The 21,904-nt window shown below is 38.6% G+C and overlaps 1 protein-coding gene across 8 annotated transcripts in view; it reads right to left on the bottom strand.

The window, feature by feature from the left end:
- LOC123877387 (protein pangolin, isoforms A/H/I/S) overlaps positions 1-21,904 on the bottom strand; it is a 238,979-nt gene that overhangs the window by 127,425 nt on the left and 89,650 nt on the right. For all 8 annotated transcript variants that reach the window (XM_045924117.1, XM_045924115.1, XM_045924119.1 and 5 more), the window contains exon 3: positions 9,802-9,865. In XM_045924117.1, coding sequence (XP_045780073.1) covers positions 9,802-9,865 — 64 coding nt within the window. The remainder of the gene's footprint in view (positions 1-9,801; positions 9,866-21,904) is intronic.

The raw sequence follows: 21,904 nt of genomic DNA, 5'->3' as shown, positions 1-21,904 counted from the left end.
GATATATTTTACAAATATCTACAATCATATTAATTTCAAAGTATCAATTCTCCCTGGTCAGCCTAAACAAATATAATAGGTCCATAGCGCCGATGTTTAAACTGACCGCATAATTATGGAATGACATCATTTCCGGTCCGGAACGAAACCGGGCCGCCAGGTAGAAAAGAATAAGATTTTGAAGCTCTGATTTATAAAGGTTGACACACGCAACACCTCCTGAAAATGCTTAGGTACAAAATCATACACTTTGCATTGTGTCGGTCTGTCTGTGAGTTACTCTGTGAGGTAAAAAAGAAAGGAAAAAGGAAAAGAGAAACCCTTATAAGATCACTTTGTTGTCTGTCTGTCAAGAAAGCTATAGGGTACTTCCCGTTGACCTACCGGGAAGTACCCTATAGGTTTCTTAACAGAAACACCTCCTCCCTCTCTCTTATGGTCATGGCAACATACACAAATCTAATAGATGTTACGATAAGTCGTGAATGTTACCTACGTTTGTTACCGTAGGTATAATCACTATATAAATAGAAGTGTAAATTAAAAATTTATAACACCCCCGACAAGTGAAGGTTACAGAAACTAGAAAAGAGCTGATAACTTTCAAACGGCTGAACCGATTTTCTTGGCTTAGCTAAGAACACTCTCGATCAAGCCACCTTTCACACAAAAAAAAACTAAATTAAAATCGGTTCATTAGTTTAGGAGCTACGATGCCACAGACAGATACACAGATACACCGATACACACGTCAAACTTATAACTCCCCTCTTTTTGGGTCGGGGGTTAAAAAGAGCATGTACCTTTTACAATGTAGAGAGAGGTACAGTGTCGACTAGAGAGTGATTGATGGGGTGTCTTTAGAGACGGGCTGACAGGTCTGGCTACAAAGCAATTACAGTCCTTATAGATAACAAAAACGATCAAGAACCTGTTCTGTTGATATATTGTTCACAATGTTACGAAACTGGTCTAGGTAGTTCGAAGTTCGAGTGCCGTTCAAAAGTCGGCACTATGAAACTTCTCTTAGCTCTTGCTCCACTGGCAAGACTCAAGAAGCTTCTTGCAGAAACCGCTGTCATTACGCAGTTCTTCACTGCACGGTCCGGCTCCGGTCCGGCAACGACACCGACATTAGTGGACCCATAATTCTATGAAATTATATGGCACGCTGTCTCACTGGCCCGGCTCGACATTATTATCCGGTGCAGGCGAGCGCGGGTGAAGTGCGGGTGTGCGGGGCGTCCCCCCGTCTCATACCCCGATTGCCATCTCGATCTGTCGCGAACGACATGTGGGGTCCGCTTTCCTACATTTTGCTGCCCACTGTGCCAGATCTGAGTCTATTGGCTCCTACACATCACGTCTCAACATTAGATACCTCTAGTACAGGGTACATTTACAGGGTCACATTACATTGGCATACCCCCTCCCCCTCCCACCACTAGGCGGACAGACGACATTGAACGAGTCGCAGGGAGCCGCTGGACATGGAATTCCGTAGGACAGATCTATGTCCAGCAGTGGAGTCTATCGGTTGATAATGATTTGACAACTCCAGCTCAGTATCGCTCACCTAGACGCCATTCGCTCGTCCCTTTACATTGGCAGACAAACACCCCGCCCCCCTTCCCCCCCGCCCCCCCTCTTCCACCACTAGGCGGACAGACAAAAATACAAAATTATTTATTTCGGTATAAAACAAGTTTACATATAGCATAGAAATTGGGACCGTCCCAGTAAGTGACTAGTATTAAACTAGTACTTGTGGCGGGCGGCCCCGCTCTTCCATAACATATTCTGTTACAATGGAAATAAATAAGTAGTTTCTAAAAGTAATAAGCAAATTACAACAGACGATATTAAACGAGTCGCAAGGAACCGCTGGATATGGGGATATGGAAGTCCGTACAAGAGATCTATGTCCAGCAGTGGGACTCTATCGTTTCATAATGATTTGACACCTCTAGCACCTGTCTAGCACAGTATCGCTCAGCTAGCCGCCATTCGCTCGTCACTCACACCGGTGACAGCGTAAAAAGCTCGTTAAGCGAACCACGCTGCTTAATTGTGAACGCATATCAAGTTCCAATTAGAACTTGGATATAATGACATAAAACATCCAACAGGTAGCCAACACTGGAATATGAATCGCAAATTGTGTGCTAGAGAGAGACGGGCTACTAAGTTGGATAGAGACGAATATAGATCTAGGGCTGTCACCTTTGACACTTTATTTGCTCAAAGAGTATACAAATCCATACTAATGTATTAGTATGGATTTATGGATGGATAATATGTATATTATAAATGCGAAAGTGTGCCTGTTTGTCTGCTTCGTTTTCACAGAACATCCGTTTAACCGATTTGGACAGGTACAGACCACAGACTTAGCGGAAATCTTCGGGATGGATTAACAAGATTCATGCAAAACTTACGGCGTGATTGAAGGACAAACCAACAAACTAACAAAACACACTGTTTTACGTGCGAACATATTTATAACGTAACTAGCTGATGTCCGCGACTTTATTCGCGTGAAGATAGGTTTCTTAAAAACCCCGTAGGAGCTCTTAATTTTCCGGAATATAAAGTATGTGTTAATCCACGGTATAACCCAGCTCCATTCTAAATTTTCCAAAGCCAAACCATTAGCCAAATTCGTCCAGTAGTTTTGCGTGAAGGAGTAACAAACATACACACACACACACACACATACATACACACATACTTTCGCCTTTATAATATTAGTGTAATAATAGGATTATTATTAGTGGCTACAGTGGTAAAAATACCAGTGGCAACCCTAAATGGAATCATAATGGCATTTTATGAAGCACTGTGGCTGAACGCGGCATTATGGATCGGATACGCATGTGAAAACTAATGTCGATTCGATAGTGCCGTGTCAAGTGGTTGGGTACTGCACTAGACCACAGAGAGGATATGATACATACAGAGGTCCGAAGAAGCCGTCCACATAAACCAATCGTGCGCTAGGAAAGAAAGAAAGAAAGAAAGAAGAAAGAAAATAATTTATTCATCTTGTGCTTAATTTGATTACCCGGACCCGAGACCCGAACTGGCCTACGCAGTTACTAGTTAGGAACCTATCTTGAAGGGTCCTCGAAAAAAAGTTGTGGGCAAAGCCACCTGAAAATCGGCCAAGTGCTAGTCGGAGTAGGTATGAACTCGCTCATAATCGATAACTATATCGATAATGAGCGAGTTCATACCTATTGCAGTGGCGTGCAGGTCATAGGGGCATAAAAGCACTGCTTACCCCATTTATAATAACTCAACTGCTATTTTTCATTGCCCTGCCAGTAAAAATGCGGAAGGATCTAGGATACCACCTCATTATTATCCTAATAAATTTCCTACCATTATGTGATTAATGAAGTCATGGCTCTCAACAAGGAAGAATATGACACTATAGGTAGGTAAATAGGTAGGAACCTAAATGCGTACCTGGCTTCAAACCATATGCACGCCACTAGTACTAAGGAGCTTGCATTCCTACAAAATAGATGTTTGCAAAATATACCTATGACGCCCTGACCAAGATTTTGTAGTGCACTCGAACCTATCCAGTTCCACGTGGGCAAAGCCATGGGCCGAACACTAGTAAATTAATAAAATATTACTTTATTTGCTCACGAAGATTACAAAGGTAAACATGTTGGTTTTGGTTGGGTTGGTTTGCACATCGCAATGACACATTTAGACTCATAACTACTAAACCGATTTTGATGAATTTTTTACTAGTTTAAAGGATAATTTAACGCCCCACCATGAAAATGTGACGTCACAAGCGTATTAGGGTTGTGGGCATGCCCATCACGGTGGATCTGCGCTTGCGTCGGACTACTGTATCTTTCTTATACTGTGACTGGAGACTTAACAAGCTTAGAGATGCAAGTTATGGCACATCAACAAGACATTAATATCCTCAACTGACAGATGGGTTCTAGTTATACTGTACCACCACTCACCAGCCGTTGCCAATGGAGTGCACATCATGCAAGCGAAACGGCATTGCCTACCTCTAAAAGTTAAACAAGCTTAGAGATGCAAGTTATGGCATACCAACAAGACATTAATATCCTCAACTGACAGATGGGTTCTAGTTATACTGTACCACCACTCACCAGCCGTTGCCAATGGAGTGCACTTCATGCAAGCGACGGCACTGCCTACCTCTAGAAATTTGCTTATGTGGGTATGTATTGCATTACATGAGTATAGGTTTAATAAAGATCTGTCTATGAGTTCTTATAGTTGAGTTGCAGGTGGAAGTATCTGGGAACCCACCCATTAAGTATTAGGTATCCCAAGAGAACTCTACCATTATGTGAATGGGAAGGGGTCAAGAACCTCAGCAATGAGGAATACGACTATAAAGAACTAGCTTATGCTCGCGACTTCGTCCACATGGACTATTCAAATTTCAAGTCCCTACTTATACAAACTCCTTTTTTAGCGAATATCTACGTCATGATATTAGCTATTTGCCCGGCTAGCAAAGTGCAGTAGATAAAAATTATATCCCCGATTATATTCACTGATTTCTATGACATCAGTGGATATAATCGGGGGATATAATTTTTATCTACTGCCCATGCTAGCCGGGCTGCATGCCTTTCAGCCCGATCCGTCCAGTAGTTTGAGCTTTGCGTTGAAAGATCAGTCAGTCAGTCACCTTTTGTATATTTAGATGAAGAAAAAATTTTCGGAGGGTTTGAGTACTATATTTTTTCCCAAAAATAACCTCAAGGTCTTTCCAGTTAATCCAAAAATCGAAATAAAAATCCAAAGAGAAGTTATTTTAACACGTTGTTTCGTTTCCCATAAAATACAACTTCCCAATACTCCGTACGTCACTTCTTCGAGTTTTATTCCTTTTTTAGGGTTCCGTAGCGAATGGTGCTAACATGAGTGACGGGACCCTATTACTAAACCTCCGCTATTCGTCCGGTGCTGTATCTCATGGACCGTAATAGGTAGAGACTTGAAATTTCCTATTTCTATTGCCACTATTTGCCACAAATAACAAAAAATTCAAAATGGCTGCCGTAAAAATTAAAAATCACAGTGATATATCTTTCACGATACGATAATACGAAACCCTTCTTGTACGAGCTCAACTCGCACTTGATCAGGGTTTAGGGTTCTTTTTAGGATTTCGTACCTCAAAAGGAAAAAGGAACCCTTGTAGGATCACTTCGTCGTCTCTCTGTCTGTGTCTCAGGACCCGTCAAGGGAATCAAAACCTATAAGGTACTTCTCGTTGACCTAGAATCATGAAAGGCAGGTAGCAATTGTCTTACAGCATAAGTAAAGGGAAAAATCCGAAAACCGTGATTTTGTGGTTACACCATAAAAAAATTAAGTTAAATTATTTTTGGTACGGAACCCTTCGTTTAAGAGTTCGACTAGCACTTGACCGATTTATTTCTTTTTTTGTGGTCCAGAGTCGTGGCGAGCTGATCAGATTAGTTGGAACCGGTTCGTCGAAAACATCCCGGGGAAAATAACAAAAAACGACACTAATAACAACAAATAACGAGGCGTTCGGACGTGCGCAGTGATGGGCTAGCGTCGATAGATGATTTGTCGATATTAACTTATGAATTCCTAACTGATGGTCATGACTTTGTCCACACTCCGCCCAGATCTAGTTCATTAAAATCCCGTGGAAACTCTATGATTTTTCGAGATAAAATGATGATTATTTGAGTCTAATCTATTCCTATTTCCTGTCTTGATTTTTGATTTTCCGCGATAAATTAATGAATTTTTTGAATCTTATCTATTACTATTTCCTGTCTTAATTTTAGACTACAGTTAAGACTCCAAAATAATATAGTAACTTATGTATTCAATTTTTATCGAGAAAAGTTAGTTGTATTTAGAGAAAATATCCGCATCTTCATTGATTTATCACACTTCACACTAATATTATAAATCCGAAAGTTTGTGTGTGTGTGTGTGTGTGTGTGTGTGTGTGTGTGTGTGTGTGTGTGTGTGTGTGTGTGTGTGTGTGTGTGTGTGTGTGTGTTTGTAACTCCTTCACGCAAAAACCACTGGACGGATTTGGCTGAAATTCGGAATGGAGATAGATTCCGATAGGATAATATCCTGGATTAGCACATAGGCTACTTTTTATCCCGGAAAATCAAAGACTTCCCACGGGATTTCGAAAAACCTAAATCCACGCGGACGAAGTCGCGGGCGTCAGCTACTAATTTTATAATATCAAAGTATGGATACAACGGCAAAAAAAAATGTAAATTATATCTATCGATATCGACAATAAAACTACTCAGCCCTACGTATAGGTGGAGTCAGATGAAATTATACGAAAATATAGTAACGATAGTGACAGATGATTATAAGCTGGCGATAAAACACACATAATTCTCACATAATGGCCGGCGGGCCAGTGATAATTCCCACCTTCCTTACAATATCCAACGTATTCATGTTCGATTTACCTATTAGCGCCTGTTAGACGTGCCAACTTGCACCTCCACTCCAACTTAGGTCGGCAGCCGATTTGAAGTGTCTATAGAACTACAGCTGCTGAATTCCAATTTAATCAAATAAATTAGTAATGGGAAATAAATTATGGTTTATAAAATATGGAAGTTCGGGACCACGGAAGCATACACGGGTTATTTTTTTTCATAAAAATCATGAAAGCCAACTTAAGGCCAACTTATTTTGCTGAGGCTGAAATGAGATGAAATTTTCATTTCATTTCATTTACTACCGATTAGGAAAGTAGATTCTACGGAGAAGAGTCACAAGAAATTCGGTAGCTTCTCTTTCAAAAAAATAAATTGTTTCAATATGTAGTAAATAGTATTAATTTTAATGTAACAATCACTAAAATATCTTGTAGGCAGCTGAATGCAAAGCCGATTGCTGTAATACTGCTTTATCATAAAAAAAATCATCGATTGTATTTTAGGCATTGTTTTTTATGTCATGACCACTTAATACCTAATCAATCATCCATCGCCGATTTTTAGGTTTGTCTTATCAAACTTTTTGGCAAATCGGCCTGACTCAGCTAAACTAAATTGGTATCGTTGACTTATTCAAACACAACAGCAGGCAAGTTGTCGGCGCGTCTGTAGAAGGCTTATATGGAATCGTATTCATATTCGATTTACTATTATGATTCATGGTGAAACAATGGGATGTTTAGCGTGATGATTTTATAATATTAATCTTTTTAACGTTAGTTGCTTGAGGCTTTTAACAAGCTTAATTTATTTAACAATGAATTTTTCAGACGAGTAATGAATCAAGATACGTTAAAGAGAATTTAATTAAACAGGCAGATGCTACCGACTTTCTCAGCGCAAATACCTATTATAAAATGCTTTTGTCTAAATCATAATCTAGTCTTAGTAAGAATTTGTAAGATATTACATACAAAATCATGACAGCATATTACCTAATAGCAAGAAGCATTAAACTTTTACAATACAATACAAAAGAATACACTTGTATTGTACACCACAAAATTAATACAGAAATACACGTAAAAAGCAAAGCAAAATATAGGCAGGTAGGTACAATTTGGCGACCTTATCGCTACCTAGCGATCTCTTCCAGGCAACCAAAGATGGTACTATCTACCAGTACCTATTAAGTTACCTAAGATGGTCTACCAGTAACCTGGTAACTACCTAGCTATTGCCTACTCTGCTTTGAACTATGTGCACGCCACTGTGACATAGGTTGGTCTCTTGTATAGGAGCTTCCACACGGCATGGTCTTGCGCCGCCTGAATCCAGCGGCCCCCTGCGATTCATTTAATGTCGCCTATATCCACCTAGTTAGGGGGTCTGCCAACTCTGTAAGATCGCTATTCTAACACCTTGAGACGTCTTAGATCGGGTTTTTCAAAATGTGCCCCACCCAATACCATTTGTAATCCGTCTATTTCGGTTACTTTGGTTCCTATGAATGTCCTTATTACTGATTTGATCGCGTAGAGAAACTCCAAGCATACACATTCCATCCGCTCAATGACTGAACTTTCTTATGAAGCCCAAAAGACCTTAACATTTACACATTTTCCTTAATACTCGATCACTTGTAGACGTTTTCGAAAGCTTTATCGAAAATCCAAAATTACCACGCATCCTTCTTGACTCGATAAAGTGGATCTGCCATTACGTGGGCAGTATTGGGTCATGATTACTCAATGGGTTGATTTCAGACTCTTGAGTGGTAAATACCACTTGCTGACTAGCTTTTGCTCGTGACTTCATTTGCCTGGTTTAAATTTTAGAAATGTAGAGAGAGACCTATTCATTGAATTAAATATTCGATATATGCCTAGAGTATTTTTGAATTAAATGTTTGATGTAGAATTCTCTTTAAATTTTGAGTGGATGTATTCGAGTGGCTGATCTCGAGTGGATTAAGTTTTTTCAAAATCCCAAGAGAACTCTTCTATTTCCCGGAATAAAAACTAGCCTAGATCAATTTAGGTACTAAAAAGATAATGCTCGCGAATTTATCTAGGTGAAATTAGTTTTTTTGAGAATCCCGTGGGAACTCTTTGATTTTCTGGGATAGTAAGAATGTGCTAAGGCCCCACGATGCAAGCTATTTCTGTACTAGATTTCATCAAAATGGCTGAGCGGATGAACCGTGAAAAACTAGCAGACAGACAGACACACATTTTTACATTTATAATATTAAAATGGGTAGTAACTATGGAAAGCAGGGAAGCATTGCTGAAACCTATAAGGGTTCTATGGTTTAGGACGGAACCCTAAAAATTGTACCTAGGTAGGTATAACTAGATGCAGTTTAACATTTCATTCACCAGCGAACTTGAATTAAAGCAAGGACATTGCTCTTGAAACTGGTTTAGATGTAGGCATTATTTTTATTCTAACCGGACGGGAAAATCAAGAATATGAAGTAGGTATGGTCCTGCTATGGTTTATGTTCTAGTTAGTCAGTTCACACCTGAATGAAAGCACTTGTTTCTAGGATATGAATGTAGTTACTCGTTATATGATCACACTAATATTATAAAGGAGAAAGTTTGTATGTGTGTGTGTGTGTGTGTGTGTGTGTGTGTGTGTGTGTGTGTGTGTGTGTGTGTGTGTGTGTATGTTTGTTAGTCCTTCACGCAAAAACTACTGGACGGATTGGGCTGAAATTTAGAATGGCAATAGATTATACCCTGGATTAGCACATAGGCTACTTTTTATCCCGGAAAATCAAAGAGTTCCCATGGGAATTTTAAAAAACCTACATCCACGCGAACGAAGTCGCGGGTATCAGCTAGTATTATCATAAAAGCATCTTATTTACTACTCATAATGTTTATAGCATTTGATTAGCATATTATCATAAAAAGAATAGAGTTCACACTATCTATCATCATAATCTCAACCCATCGCCGGCCCACTACTGAACACAAGTCTCCTCTCAGAATGAGAACGGTTAAGGCGATAGTCTACCACGCTGGCTTCTGTTTGAAGCCTTTGAAAACATGGAGAACTCTCAAACATGCAGGTTTCCTCAGGATGATTTCCTTCACCGTTAAAGCAAGACCTACGAGTATCATTTTAATTGATTAAAAAATTTAAATATTTCTGGTTCAAGACCCTTATTGTTCCATAAAGGAATTTTCACTTAAATTAAACTTACAGGCTATGTTATAAAAGTAGGTACTTATACAAAATTATATCTGAGAGCGCACATAAATACATGTTTGTAATTGAAATAGGTATATTTACATAGGTATAATAAATTACTCACCAAAAACAGGACTAAGATCCGACTTCACGGATAGTTTACCGGAATACGGCTCACCGGATTTTTCCTGTAAGCAAAAAAAACAACTTTTAAATACCTAGACGTAACTGAGTCAAACAAACTTATCCATACTTATAATATTATAAATGCGAAAGTGTGCTTGTCTGTCTGTTAGCTTTTCACTGTCTAACAGTTTAACCGATTTTGATTAAAGATAGAGTTAGCTTACAACCCGAAGAAGGACATAGGCTACTTTTTATCTAAAATCTACTAAAATCAAAGAGGTCCCACGGGATTTTTAAGGGCCCATCCGTTTAACCGATGAAATTTGGTGCAGAGGTAGCTTGACAACTAGTTATCCCGGAAAATGAAGGATTTCCTGTGGGATTCTTAAAAAACCTAAATCCACGCGGACGAAGTCACGGGCATTATCTAGTTTCAAAATAAATCATCATCATCTCAAACTATCGCCGGTCCACTACTAAGGACAATCTCATGACTACTTTCAAAATAAGAAGGACGGACGGACAGACAGACATCCTATAAGGGCTCCGTTTTTCCTTTTGAGGTACGGAACCCCAAAAATGTTGGTTGGCTATTTTGTAACAACAAAACGAAACCCCTTGTAATTTTTCTAAAAAATCAACGAACTCTCTAGCCGAGCATACACGGTATGAATAAATAATTTAATTTCGCATATCCAAAAAAAAAACCAGTTGATACCTACTTAATATAAAGTTTAAATCAAATCTATTTAGACACGCTCGATAAGTCGATAACACGAATCAATCAATGATTAACACCAAAACATCAAGCTGACACATAACAAAAAAGCGCACGATAAAAAGTCGAACGAATTCCACGCGGGGGCGTGACAATCGATTCGCTCCACTCGAAATTTTTCCCCAAACAATATCTCGGCTAATAATGGACATAACCAATCGAAATGTTTCCGCTATCATTAATTCGGGCAACGAATTTCCTCTAAAGGGCCAATGGACCGTTGAAGTGATGACACCTTCGTGATATGTTGGGAGTATTCCTATGGCATACGACAGTAATAAATACTCGACATGAAGTCTTATTAGATCATCTATCTTTTAGGTTGAATAATTATAGTATATAACAATAAAACTTCAGGCTAGCCTTATCTAATTACCAAGGTGCGAAGAATACTGACTGCATTACTAGTGGACAGCCAGGCTGATCCGTTGCGCAAAAAACGAGCCAGCCCTTCTGTCACCGATGAGGCTGTTTTTCGCAGTAATATAGGTTATTAAGAAATGTGAGAATAGAGAGGTTTGAATATAATATACCTGGAAATAAACTTTTTTAATCAATGAACTGATCGGTCGAATGTAATTTTTATGAAGGTAAATAAGAAAACGTTTTTTTTGCACATATTTCCAAGAGCCTTTGCCAGACACTCTCTTTGTGAAGCTTTAACCATCTAATCAGAAGTTCCAAAAAGGAAAATAGCAGCTCTCTGTTTATGTTCTATCTTCTTCATAATATTTTGCATTGTTTGTGAGTTTGTCATTCGCAAATCTCATACAATATTCATACAATACGACGAAACCGATATTTTCCAAACCATTCGATAGAATAACGCATGATGAGGGAATAGCCCCACAATACCTTCTACAAGGGGCGTAATTGGATAGAGGAAATCAGTTTACCCCACTCGGACGTGTTTACCCCAAATCAAGGGTAACTAGGACCAATTTGATAGATTTTGTTTTTGGATGACCATTGTACCTTCACGGTCAATTGAGTTGACTGTGATCACAAGTTTCATTGTAATAATTGTTGATCGTTACAGCTAAGATTTTTACTCTATTTTATTCGGATACAAGTTAGCCCTTGCCTGCCATCTCACCTGGTGGTAAGTGATGACGCAGTCTAAGATGGAAGCGGGCTAACTTGGAAGGGGTATGGCAGTTTTTATTAAACCCATACCCCTTTGGTTTTTACACGGTATCGTATCGGAACGCTAAATCGCTTGGCGACACGGCTTTTCCGGTAGGGTGGTAACTAGCCACGGCCGAAGCCTCCCACCAGACCAGACCAGAAGTTTAAAAGTTATAAAATTTCAAACCACTGTCGGGAATCGAACCCGGGACCTCCCACTAATAAGACCACAGCGCTTACCACTGGGAGGCCGTCAAGATTAAGGAATCTCTAGATATTGTAACTACTTAATTCTGGTTTGGCTGAATACTAGAGTACCTACATTATAGGCACTATTAGGCAGCGGAACGCCACTGCGACGACTCTCCCGGAGGCCGGAACTCTGAGAGAGGAGAGTTATCGAGAGAAAGAGATTCCCCTTGAGAGAGCTATGCTTGAGTTTCTCTACGTGATCAAAAAAGGAGAGCCAGAGCAACCGACATTGCTCGGTGAGTTATGAAGCTGAATTGTCAATGTGCAGGGCATATTTCGAAAAACCGATAGATGTTGGAATCCCAAGGTGGCAATGGCGGAAGGTGTTAGATCTATGGGCCTCACAAGAAACCTTAGAATCTCTCAGCGAGCAATGGAGAAAGCTATACTTGGAATTTCTCTACGTGACCAAATCAGAAATGAGAAGATACGTAGGCGAACCAGTGATTGACATAGCTGGGCGAAGCTGAGGTGGCAATGGGCAGGAGACATTATTATTATGTAGTTAGAAAAAACCGGCCAAGTGCGATTCAGACTCACGCACTGAGGGTTCCGTACTCGGGTATTTATTCCAACATTTTGCACAATAAATCAAAAACTATTATGCATAAATATAAATGAAAATCTGTTTTAGAATGTACAGGTAAAGCCCTTTCACATGATACCCCATTTGGTATAGTTATCTTACTTTGAAAATTGAAACATGTTTTAATTTTTTTTTTAATATGTGACCACAAATTCGCGGTTTTCAGATTTATGCCTGTACTTGTGCTATAAGACCTACCTACCTGCCCATCATTCTAGGTTAACGGGAAGTATTCTATAGGTTTCTTGACAGACACGACGGACAGACAGACATACAGACAACAAAGTGATCCCATAAGGGTTAATTTTTCCTTTTGAGCTACGGAACCCTAAAAACGATAGACGTAGGGACCTAAGGTGACCTCCCACTGGAAACCGCAGCGTTTTACGATGTTGGAAGACTCCGACTGGTGGCCAGACAACATCAAACGAGTCGCAGCGGGCCGCTGAATTCAAGCGGCGCAATACTGGCAATACCGTGGCATGTGGAAGTCCCTACCAGAGACCTATGTCCATTAATAGACGTCTGTCGGTTAACAAGATGGTGATGACAGGCTCCCCTTTACTAAGAAATGGTACCAATATTGAATACCTAAAGACCATTTTGTTTTTGCAACAACAACGAATGCATAACAAATTAATCATTAATAATCATTAAATTAATCATTGACGGGTGCAAAACATATTTAATCATTCATTAATTCATGCAAATATAGGAAATATCCTAGATATGTTGATTAAGTAGATGCAACAACATACGTACTTATTAATTTACATTAACCTATTAATTAACATAGACATCGTTCATTTTATCTCCCAGAAGTCTGAGAAGTTTATAATTTTTTTAACATTAATTTTATCTGCTATAATTTTTGAATAAATTATGTGGCAGCGTTTCCACACCATCTGATACGACAATCCGTATCTGAAGCTTTTACGATATCGAGAAATGTAAATTGCTTCTACTTTGGTATCGGAGCCATCATATTTTTAACTTATTGCAAACGTGGTACCAACGGGTCTCCTTTTAAAACAGGATAAATAGGAAATAATATGAAAAAAAAAAAAGTGATTGGGTTTTTTGGAAAGAAAGGAGATGTTTCAAGAATGTATACTCAAAATTAGGTAAGATACCTTAAATTAAAAGATTTCTTTGAAATGGCTGTTTGCTGGTACAAAAACAAGAATTTACGCTGTGAATTGCAACACAGAACCAAACCCATCATGGTTGCATGGATCAGTAGATATCAGCCTGAAGTTGAGATGCAGGTTGTGTTACAACCCCTTGCATCGCAGAGCACGTAAATTCGTTGTTCCTGCGACTGATCTTTTTTCGGTCGTGTCAGATTGCCGTCCCATTGGACTGTAAGAGTACTCTACCCATCCCATTTGTTTGAAACTACGTTATTAGTGTGCTGTCCACCATACAAGTAAAGGTTTCATTATGAACAGATGCACATATTTTGATACATTATTTAAGTTCCGATGTATCGCACCGAATATTATAAAAGCTGTCTCAAGTCAATTGAATTTTTTGAAATTGAGCGCATTTTTACAAGCTTTTGAATATGCATAGCTATGTTTACATTGTTTAAAGGTAAATTAGCACTTATAAATATAAATTATATGTATGTTTACTTTGCGTTGCCGATAATAATTGCAGCTGTGTTTGTCATTAGGGTTTCGCACCCAAAGTGAGCCAACGGGACTCTCGTACTAAGTCTCCGCTATCTGTTCGTCTGTCAGCGGCCTGTATCTCTTGAATCGAAATAGGTGGACATCAGAAATTTTGTCGCTACAACAACAAATCATAAAAACCAAGATGCGAATCTCAAAACGGCCGCCATGCAAATTAAAATTAATAACAAGTGTAAATTAAAAATTTATAACACCCCCGACAAGTGAAGGTTACAGTAACTAGAAAAGAGCTGATAACTTTCAAACGGCTGAACCGATTTTCTTGGATTATAGCTAAGAACACTCTCGATCAAGCCACCTTTCTAACAAAAAAACTAAATTAAAATCGGTTCATTCGTTTAGGAGCTACGATGCCACAGACAGATACACAGATACACAGATACACACGTGAAACTTATAACACCCCTCTTTTTGGGTCGGGGGTTAAAAAGCACGTAGTCTTGCACTATGGTACGAAACCCTTCGTGTGCAGGTCCGACTTCCACTTGACCGCTTTTTTGTTTACATTCAGCATAATACATCGTTGCAAAACTTTTGTCCGTTTATGGGAAAGCAGATGGCTGATTGAAATGTATTTCAAATTGTTTTCTAGTAGATGTTTAATGAATTTTTCAAAAGTTCAACTGTCTATCTAGTGCCTATATTAAGTATTATGACTAGGTAATGCCTAGTCTAACATTAAATGTCAGCGTTATAGGTCAAGCTTAATATACCCAAGCCTATATTGATCTATGTGACTACGAGCGAGAAAACTTTTTTATTTCGTTAAGTGCGAGTGTACTACATAAATTCCTATAGGGCAGACCACACATAGAATATTACCGCGTGAACTAGTATAATAGTTCTATAATTCTATTTTGTGCTATTATACTATTATAGTTACGCAATTAAGCGATCGGAACTATGTCGCCTATAAACTAATGGTCGTTTTTAGGGTTCCGTACCTCAAAAGGAAAAAAGGAACCCTCATAGGGTCACTTCGTTGTACTACTTTACGAAAATCGTAAATATGTGAATTAAGTCGGGAAAAATCGTCTCAACTGAGAGCTTACGTGGCGTGCGTTGTGTAAATAGGTAGGTACTAGTTCAAAGTTACACCAAAAAATGTATGGCGGAATTATTCTTCTCAAGCTACCCGTGCGAAGCCGGGGCGGGACGCTAGTTTTAAATAGACTCCGCGAAAATAAACCAAAAATCTCCCTCTTTACAAAAATTTTCTCAGATAAGAACCGGTATAAACCTACCGGTATAGCAACCGCCGAGTTTCTTGCTGGTTCTTCTCGATAGGAAAGGCATTCCGAACCAGTGGTAGATGCTCTTGACGATTCAAAAGTACTTGTACAAGTCTAATTGAATAAAAATATTTTGAATTTTATAGGTTTTCAAAATAATTCTTACCGATCTCTAAACCGGTGAAGTAGCGGTAATCTCTACAAACCTTCATATCTAAAGCCATAGACAGCGGTGATGGATGTGGCGGGAATCGTCGGATATCGACATAGCACAAGTAGCTATATTATATACAGGGTGCCCGGAGAAGTGACGTATAAAAAAAAAATTAAAAACCTTAGGTATATTAAGGGATGTATCCACGTCCAAAACGTGCCTAAGTACGAGTATATTCAGCTTGCCTAGGTAAACCGTAATTTTTTAGGTAATAGTTGAGTTTAAGGTTACTACATAGGTAATTACAACAAAAAAATGTCCAAGACAGTTCTAGATAGAAAGATAGATAGAAAACTTTATTGCACACAAAACATGAAATAACCAAAAAAAATAATCAAAACAAAGAAACTAAAAACAATTGTATGCAAAGGCAGCCTTATTGCTCGGAGCAATCTCCACCAGGCAACCTTTGGTGAAAGGTAGTTTGGTGGTTCTACACTAAGAGAAAAAAAACTACTGACGGACGAAAATTATGAAATAATCATTGAAAATTCATATCTACTAAAAATTGCTGAACTTGCATAGGGGTGATTTGGATACCCTTTGATATTAGGTAGGTTAAGGACATTAGGTATTTAAATTTTTATTTTAGACGTAACTTTCCCGGCCACCCTGTATAGCACAGTCCATTCGACACTGATAGCTTATCAATTCAGTGCCATGCATTTTGACCCAGAACACGTATTTATTTATTTATTTATTTATTTATGTACCGCCCACAGAGTTACACATTTAGATTAAATACATGTTGTTCCTTAAATTCTAGGGCTCTTATGCAACTCCACTTACGGGCAGTCACAGCATACATTAACATAAACATAAGTCGTACAGTAAAATATAAAATATAATATAATTGCTAACCTAAGGAATATGAAAAAATACCTAAGTTATAAATTTTAAAAGAATATAATAAGATGGAAATTAAATTAAAGTTAAGTTAAACTAAGCTAAATTATCTAAATCATCTAAAATACAATATACTTACGGCTAGGGACTGACACTAATTATCGTTATCCTATTGAGGAATCGAATGATTTGAACAACTTGGCTTTAAATTTAGCCAGGTTATCGCAAAACAGATCCGTGGTAATGTCCTTGTCCAAAAATTCCTTATATGTACTACTAAACCTTGGTATTAACGAATGACGACCTAGATTGGTTCTACTGATTCGGTGAGTGAACAGAGGAATAGGATACCGCGGTATACGGGAGGGTACTTTGAAGGATATTTGGCTCAACAGTTCCGAGTTATCCATGGTTCCGTTTGCAAGTTTGTGGAAGAATACCATGTCATGAACTTTGCGTCTGTCCGATAATGAATTTAATTTGAAAAGTTTAAGCCGAGAGATATAGGATAGTCTTTTGTCTTGTCCAATAGAATAAAACTTGGTGAATCGTCTTTGTATGCTTTCTAGACGGTCCTTGTGTACTTGGTAGCTAGGGTTCCATACCACCGAGCCGTATTCTAGTTTGCTTCTAACAAGCGTAGCGAAAAGTATTTTTTTAGTTTTAAGGCTTTTAAATGGCTTAGCATTTCTAAACAAGAAGCCCAACATTTTACGAGCCGATCTACAAATGTTTTCGATGTGTACATTGAATCGTAATTTGGCGTCAATGGTAATCCCCAGATCGCGGACGGCTTCGAGTTTTTGAAGCGAGCAATTGTTGATCGTATATTTGCCTTCAATTAGAGTACGACGACGCGTAAAGCTAATATAGGAACATTTGGCTGGATTTAAATCCATGCCATTTAATTTGCACCAATCGGCAATTCTATCTATGTCCCCTTGTAACGATAGAGCGTCGTCGTCTGTCAGTATTTCTTTGGCAAGTTTTAAATCATCCGCGAAAATTAAACACTTGGAATTGAAAATACAGTTAGTTATGTCGTTTATAAAGATGTTGAATAATAGTGGTCCCAGGATGGATCCCTGGGGAACACCCGACGTCACACTGTATAGCTGGGAGGAATGACCTTTAACAGCTACATATGAATATCTGTCAACTAAGTACGATGTAAGCCATGATAAAAGCGAACCACCCAGGCCAAAGGAAGAAAGTTTTGCCACTAACAGTTTGTGATTAACCTTGTCGAAAGCCTTCGAGAAGTCTGTGTATATTGCATCTACCTGACGACGGCCATCCACAGAAGCTGTAACAAAGCTTATGAAATTTGACAGATTTGTGACAGTTGACCTAGAGCTCATGAAACCATGCTGAGCTTCAGAAAGTGCGTGTTGGACGTGACGTGATAGTACGGGATGTAACAGAGACTCAAAGACCTTCGACAAAGTTGACAGAATCGAGATTGGCCTGTAGTTAGTGACATTTTCGTGACCACCCTTTTTATAGATTGGTACTATTCTAGCGCGTTTCCATAAATCAGGAAAAACTCCTAAACGCAATGATTTGTTGTATATCATACAGACGGGGAGCGATAAAGGCGCGGCGCATTTATTGATCAGAAAAGGGGGCAGTCCATCAGGGCCAGCTCCTTTCTTCGTGTCAAGTCTTTTTAATTTTTGGAATACCTCCTTGATGGTGAAGTTCACGTGACAAAGATAGTTGGTGGAATTATTAATAGTTATGTTGTAAGAATTGCTGTTAGGAGGGTCGCTCGTATTATATACTGAGGCGAAGAAATCAGCAAATAAATTGCATAAACTGAGACCGTCCGTAGCAACCTTATTACCATAAATCATTTTTGCAGGATATGTGTTTGGTGACTGTCTTAAGTTTTTTAGGTGAGTCCAGAAGTATTACATGTTAGACATGCACGTGGCTATGTTTGCTCTATGATCTAAATAGAATAGAAAAAAAAACATTTTAATTCGAATAAACTTTTACATGAGATCTTGAATCGTCAAAATAATTTACACACTGACGACCCACTGGTTCGGAATGCCACACAAATTGCCATTTCCTCTAAATAATACAAGTGTAAATTAAAAATTTATAACACCCCAGACAAGTGAAGGTTATGGTAACTAAAGAAAAGAGCTGATAACTTTCAAACGGCTGAACCGATTTTCTAGGATTATAGCTAAGAACACTCTCGATGAAGCCACCTTTCAAACAAAAATACTAAATTAAAATCGGTTCATTAGTTTAGGAGCTACGATGCCACAGACAGATACACAGATACGCAGATACACACGTCAAACTTATAACACCCCTCTTGTTGGGTCGGGGGTTAAAAAAATACCGGAATGGATTACGACGTTTCTATACTATATTAATCATATACTTATCATATAAAAATTCAGCTCACAGTAACTCGCGCGATAATTCGTCTATATTTAGCGATACGCGATATATTGGCGACAGTACAATCTTATCGTATCGACAAGGACATGTAAACGCTGTGTTTACATGCCATGCCCACCACATATCGTGAAGTGTGATAGTCATGCAATTTATTTCTGCATCATTTGGAATGTACTTAGGATAACCAGATGCCCCGTATATTATGGGTTGCCCCGTATTTCAGGGTATGATAATACAGAAACCCGTAATTGCGAAATAAAATACGGGGTAAATAAAGCTCCCGTATTTTTTTGCAAATTCAGCCGGAGCTGGCTGGCGGATTCAAATCCTTACGTTTTGTCCAGTAGAAAGAATATTTTCCTTGTACGGCAATGACCCCAATACCGGCGCAGTCGAAACGGACACAAGATTTTCATATATTTGTATCACAAAATGAAGAGCTTTTAAAAGCTTTCTTCAAACAATAAGTATTGGAAAAATAACTATCTATGTAAAACACTGTCGTCAGTATAAAAAAATCTAAAACCCGTATTTTTGATGCAGTTAACCCGTAAATCCCGTAAGAAGTGGCAGGTGGCAACTCTAAAGGTACTTTACATACACCCTAAAAAATTACCTACCCTGCCTATGGTGCAGTGGAATAAAATGTCAACTGACCACAATCCATACTCGGAAAGGATCCTGGAAAATTAGAAAATACCATTTACATTTTTTCTTTTTTCAAAAATTCGAACAATGAATTCTAAACTTTTTTTTTTGATGTCCCTAAGTTTAAGAGCTATCTCAAAGTAAAAGGAACAATAATTGTCAAACACGATTTCAATTCTACGAAAAAAGCACTTACAATACGGTGGTCAAAATAATATTATATCAGGACAAGTCCCAGTTTTATGAATAAGGTAGAGAAAGGTTTGCGTCATCATTCCTCATACGCATGGCTAAGGTTTGGAATACTCTTCCGCGATCTGTGTTTCCTACCAATTACAATCCGGGTATATTTACAAAAGAGTGAATAGGCATCTTCTAAGTTAAACGCGTCCCATCTTAGGCCACATAATCACTTTCCATCAGGTGTGATTGTGGTCAAGTTGCCTATAAAGAATGAAAAAAAAAAACTGTTGAATTGGTTTTGTATTACGATCATCTATAAATAAAATTGGAGTGTCTGTCTGTAATTTCGAAATAACTACCGCATATTAAGGTCATATGGTTATATGAACGATACTATAACCGAATTACACGTTTTTAAAATTTTTGTCTGTCTGTCTGTTTGAAAAGGCTAATCTTGGGAACGGCTTAACCGATTTTGACGGGATTTTCACAGACAAGTAGAAAATTGACCAGGGAGTAACATAGGCTACTTTTTAACCGACGTTCAAAAAGGGAGTTGTGTTTTTCTACCTATGTACACCGAAATCTCCGAGATTTCAGAACCGACTTGCGTCATTTCTTTTTTAATCGATAGAGGAACTTTGCGACATAGTTTCATAAAAAATTTGGAGTCCAACTCCTCAATCTTGATGCTGCAGGGGATCTGACCAATCCACGCGGTCGAAGCTGCGGGCATCAGCTAGTTATTATATAATAGCGGATACCCGGCGTGTGCTACTACACCAAAAAAACTCTTCTCTAAAACCATCTTCTCAATATTGCCTTTCTAATGACACCGGTTTTTGGGACACATCGGTTGGATGGTTTCAAAGTCTATGACAAACACAGGTGCAAAAATTTCTTGTGTTTTAGTAGATATATTTTAAGATTTGATTGGTATTCTTGATCTCGAAAGTCCTTCAAGGTCACAATCTCGCGGAATAGTACAGATAGAAATCGTGACCTAATGGAGAAAGTAATAAAATTAGGTTTTAATGAATGTAGATTTCCTAATTCCTATGAGGAAGAATAAAGAATTTTTATTTTCTCTACAGTGAAAATTTAACTTACGTCATCCGCCCCTTTAGCACGAATGTTGTGATCATCATCATGATCAACCCATCCCTGGCTCACTACTGAGCACGGGTCTCCTTTCACGATGAGAATTTTCTCTAAAGTCCTATCTTTTTTGAATGCGATCATGGCAACACTACTTTTCAAGAAACACTCCATACAAGACGATCGCCATTACAAATGAAGAAGGGCACATCGTTAATTGGTAACGATATTGAGACCGGGTATCGAATTATTCCCGGTACCTAATTACGCGATCCTAATAACAAGGACACGTGTAATCACCTGCAATAACAGACAGAAGGTGATCGCACATTACAGCAAGCACCGCATGCGGCTCCCACACCATACGCGCAGAACCTTTTTAACGTAATGAAAATTCGAACCCCTCTGGTCTGAATGCGAGTCCGAGTCGCACACGAAAGGTTCCGTACCATCGTATAAGAAATACTTAACATTTTTTAATTTTTTTAATAACACTTTCTTAACACTTTTTAAATGTTTATTATTTGTTATTTTAGCGGCAATAATGTGAATCACTCATTTCACCTCTCATTTTAAAACATTTCAACTCTCTACCTATTACGGTTCAAGAGATACAGTCCGCTGACAGACACACAGACAGACGAACGTACGGGCAGCGGAAGCTTAGTAATAGTATCCCGCTGGCACCCTTGAGGTACAGAACTTTAGAAACGGAAGAGACCGAATGAGTGGAGCACCTTTCAGTACCTTCCATGGACTCACAATGTATATAAAGAGGATTTCTGCATTTTAAAATAACTGAGGACTCAGTGCGGTAGCGCTCACTAGGTATTAGGTAAGGCCTATGTCCGACTTTTATAGGCGTTTATATAGAATGGAATAAAATATTCGTTATTCAAATAAACTTCTAAAAGTGATTTTATAATATATCAATAGGATTTGCCACTGGTTCAGAATGCCATATTATAGTTTGTGTGTGTAGTGACACAGTGCTGTTCATGATGATTTTTCAGTACTG

The sequence above is a fragment of the Maniola jurtina genome, chromosome 23 (assembly GCF_905333055.1).
Source record: "Maniola jurtina chromosome 23, ilManJurt1.1, whole genome shotgun sequence".
Lineage (NCBI taxonomy): Eukaryota > Metazoa > Arthropoda > Insecta > Lepidoptera > Nymphalidae > Maniola > Maniola jurtina.
The sequence above is the reverse complement of the archived record's forward strand: the minus strand, read 5'-3'. Positions and strand labels throughout refer to the sequence as shown.